Source organism: Anneissia japonica, unplaced genomic scaffold (assembly GCF_011630105.1).
Source record: "Anneissia japonica isolate Jap-2015-1 unplaced genomic scaffold, ASM1163010v1 scaffold573_len2283161_cov171, whole genome shotgun sequence".
Classification (NCBI taxonomy): domain Eukaryota; kingdom Metazoa; phylum Echinodermata; class Crinoidea; order Comatulida; family Comatulidae; genus Anneissia; species Anneissia japonica.
The window spans coordinates 814344-818293 of NW_022719802.1; the positions used below are offsets into that span (position 1 = coordinate 814344).

At 34.7% G+C, this 3950-nt stretch overlaps 1 protein-coding gene across 1 annotated transcript; it reads right to left on the reverse strand.

Annotated features, from left to right (window-relative positions):
• Positions 1–480, reverse strand: LOC117111017 (protein C10-like). The gene is made up of 2 exons (XM_033253877.1): positions 351–480; positions 1–200 (listed from the first exon to the last, which is right to left on the reverse strand). The coding sequence occupies exons 1-2, from the start codon at positions 472–474 to the stop codon at positions 76–78; spliced, it is 249 nt and encodes an 82-aa protein (XP_033109768.1). The 5' UTR covers positions 475–480; the 3' UTR covers positions 1–75.
• Positions 481–3950: the final 3470 nt, after the last annotated feature.

The window sequence follows — 3950 nt, forward strand, 5'->3', positions numbered from 1 at the left end:
ATAAAAAAGACACGAAATATTGACAGCATTCAACTTTAATTATCAAATAAATAATAGAATGCCTTGTATTTAAAGCTAACTTGCTGGTTGATTCACTAGTAGAGGTGGTAAGAATATGGCTTTTAAACGTTGGGCTAAACTTGCAATATCTGGGTCTTGATGTTCGAATCGTCTTACTTCTTGTGTGAATTTTATAGTACCTATTATATAAAGAATTCAAAATATAAGTTTATAATCAAATTTAAAGTAAAACAATAGATGGTCGTCGTCTAATGAATCAACAGATTATCGCAACCAAAACCACCATCTATCCACCTTCATCACCTAACCATAGAGTAAACATTCTTTACCTTTTCCATAAGCTGTGAATCCATAATTCTGAATAACTTGCTGCTGGATCTGAGTTGCTACGGGAAACACTTTCTGCATCATTTTCATCATGTCATTGCCGGCAGCATCCCGTACCTCTTCCATCTGACTTCTGTTGGCATGGTTGGAAAAAGCCTCAAGGACAGCTGTCGAAATTACTGTAAAAAAGTAACAACGATATATATATTTTTTTTAATTTGGTGGATTTGATACCCAGGCAGGTGGAACCGGTGCTGGCGACAGGATTTGCTCAAAAGTGGGGGCTGATATCCTGTCGCTGATGGGATGAAATGGGCAAGGCTAGAAAGGGCCACGATGTGTATAAGAGACAGTGGTTACCCAATGCATGAATGTAGATATTCTGATTCTGAAACATGGTTGAAGATAGGTGATGATAGTAATGGCCTTCAATTTGCGAATGGATATGAAATATTTCGACGTGACCGACGGTCAAATAAAAACGGAGGAGGGGTTCTGATTGCTGTCAAACCTGACCTTATTATCCGACTTCATTGTTCAAAATGGCCCACAATAACTGTCTATGGAGCTAAAAGATTTCTTTAGAATTGAATTTTTTACCGATTCACACGGCAAAATCACAAATATACGGACTACTGTATGTTAACAAATTCTAACCAAAAAAAATTCTTGCCCAGCTTTTGAAACTTTCATGCAGGCTCCTTGTCCAATGAAAACCTAAAAAAAAAACAAAAAAAAAAAAACCAGCTGATAAAGGCTGTATGAAGTTTGAATTTTTAAGACAAAGCAATTCTTTTTCTCGATCATAAACTTACAGGGGACCCAACTTTAGAAATTTCCAAGGATGTGAATTGTGAAAATCAATGAAAAAAATGATTAAAAGAGGTTAATCTATCGATCTCAAAATAGGGCCCCATCTTATCCAGGTCGATCCGGCACCAGGATATTTTTATAACCCAAAACCGATAAAAGAGGCCATCCTAGAGGAGCAATCTTTTCGCGAATGGTAATGCAAAAAACAAAAATTCTGAATAATATGTGTATAATTTAATAATACAATACAATAAAATATACTTTATTCGCAACTAAAAACAGTTGATTTGCACAAAGATAAGAAATTTAAAAATTTCCTTAAAAGTTAAAAACATCAAAACGGAGACGGTAAACAAAATTACATAAAAGAGCAAAACAGAGAATATTATCATACTTATTATCAAAGTAATAACAATAATTATAACGATATTATGATCATCATCATGATTATTATTATTATTATTATTATTATTGTTTATACAATTATTATATTTATACAATTTATTGTAAAAATTAGAAGATTACAAAAAAAAAAAAAGAGAACCGTTTCGGCCATTGTTGGAGCAGTTCACCCGACTACAGAAAAATATGAGGTTGAAAGAGTCAACCAATGAGAAAGATAGTCTGCAGAATGAGAATCAAAATTCTAATCACGGATCAAATAATGAGACGTGATGTTGAAATTGCAACAAAATAAAGTAATTAAAAAGTATGAAGTTCAACTTTACGACTAAAGGCCAACTGAGACAGCGTCGGCCGACGAAGCCCGACCCGATTTATCGTCGGGGACCGTCTTTAGCCGTCGTGAGAAATATTAAACACGTTTAATATTCTACTACGCGACTGCCCCCGACGCACACAATCGCGTCTGCGTTCAACTCACACAGACCCGACGCGACAACAAATCGCGTCGGACTGCGTCGGCCGACGCTGTCTGAGTTGGCCTTAACGCGACGTTAGTGAGACTCGAACTATAGCTACAATGGTAATAGAGACGTACATAGAGACTCAGCACCATTGCGCGGTATATGAACAGACCCTGCGTAGGTCAGTGTATTTTCAGTTCATAGTAATTTAGTGATTGAAAGCAAAAAATTGTTAATGCATTTCACGGTAATTTTGCGTTTAATCTAGCTGTAGTTGATTTAAACGTTTTAGCAAATGGTTCTCATATCATTAGCGCACTCCGGATCGTCACAACAATTTAATCATTTCTTCATTGGACCATGAAAAACTATTCTGGAAAGTTTGATTTATCTGTTTATAAGTTATTAGAGATAGTTAGGTCTGGGATCCTAGCAATATTAATGACCCTGAAATTCACACCCGAATCGGAATCATCCCTAAGGTTTATAAAATACTTCCTTATAATATAATTAAAGTTTCCAGAAAGTCGAAAACCTACTCCGGATCGTCGCCAACATTTTATCATTTCTTTAGTGGACCATGAAAAACCATTCTGTAAAGTTAAATTTGATCCATGGTCAGTTTTGGAGATATTTAGGTCTAAGACCTTAGCGCTTCAAATGACCCCAAACTTCACACTTTGATCTATATTTATCAAAGTTTGATATTTTCTTCCTTGTAATTTGGTTAACCTTTCCAAAAGGATTCTTTCAGATGAGTTGGTCAGTCTTTGGTATATCTGGTTCCCTATGAATAGTCTTCATATCCACACCCTACTCTGGATCGTCACCAAAATTTAATAATTTTTTATTGAACCATGACAAAAATTCTATAAAGTTTTATTTAGATGCATTCATGAGTTTTCGAAGATATTAAAGTAAGGGACGTTGGAATTTTAAATGACCCTCAAATTCTCACCCACAACTGGATGGTCACCAACATTTAAATTTCTCTTTCTTTGTAACTTGGTTAAACTTTTCCGAAAGTTTCATTCAGAACAGTTGATCTGTTTTTGAAATATCTAATTTGCCATGGGACGTTTTTCTTTGTATGGTCCTCATATCCACACCCTACTCCGGACCGTCACTAAAGTTTAAGCATTTCTTTATTGGGCCATACCTAACATCTGTGCAGCAATTTTTGAGAGATATTTTTAACACACCCCCCCCCCCACACACACACCCACACACGCGCGTGCTCACACACACACGAAATCATGAAAAGGTAACACACACACAAACTCACACGACTGAACATATATATCTCTTGCCGGAGAAGATGATGATAATAATATTAATAATAATAATAATAATAATAATAATAATAATAATATTAATAGTAATAATAATAATAATAATAATAATAATAATAATAATAATAATAATAATACATACATACATACAAACAAATACAGGTTTTTTTTTATTAACTATATTAGTAGAGCTTGTTTTGTATGGTAAGTAACGTTTGCATCTGTCGCTTGCATGTCCTAATCTCGGATATTTAATCCGGGCGTAACAATTTTACCGAATCAGCATGAGCACTAATAATTTTGTTCGCCAAAACTTTCAAATTCTCTGGATTCCAGTAATATTATGCTCGATAAATAAATAATAAATAAATATGTTAACCAATCTCTAGCAGGAAAATTTGGCACCAACAAAAGGAAGTTGGTAGTCAGACTTCTATTTGTATAGTAGTTTACGGTGTTCAGCAAAAGGAGCTCTAGCCCAACTAACAGGTAGATTTATTTCCTTTGCACCAATGTGTACATCATTATAGTTATTTCACACTCCCAGGTACTTAACGCACCTTGAGTTCTACTATACACTCGTCATTTAGTTTGATTATAATGATCTGGATAAATGCCATCTGCTTTTGTT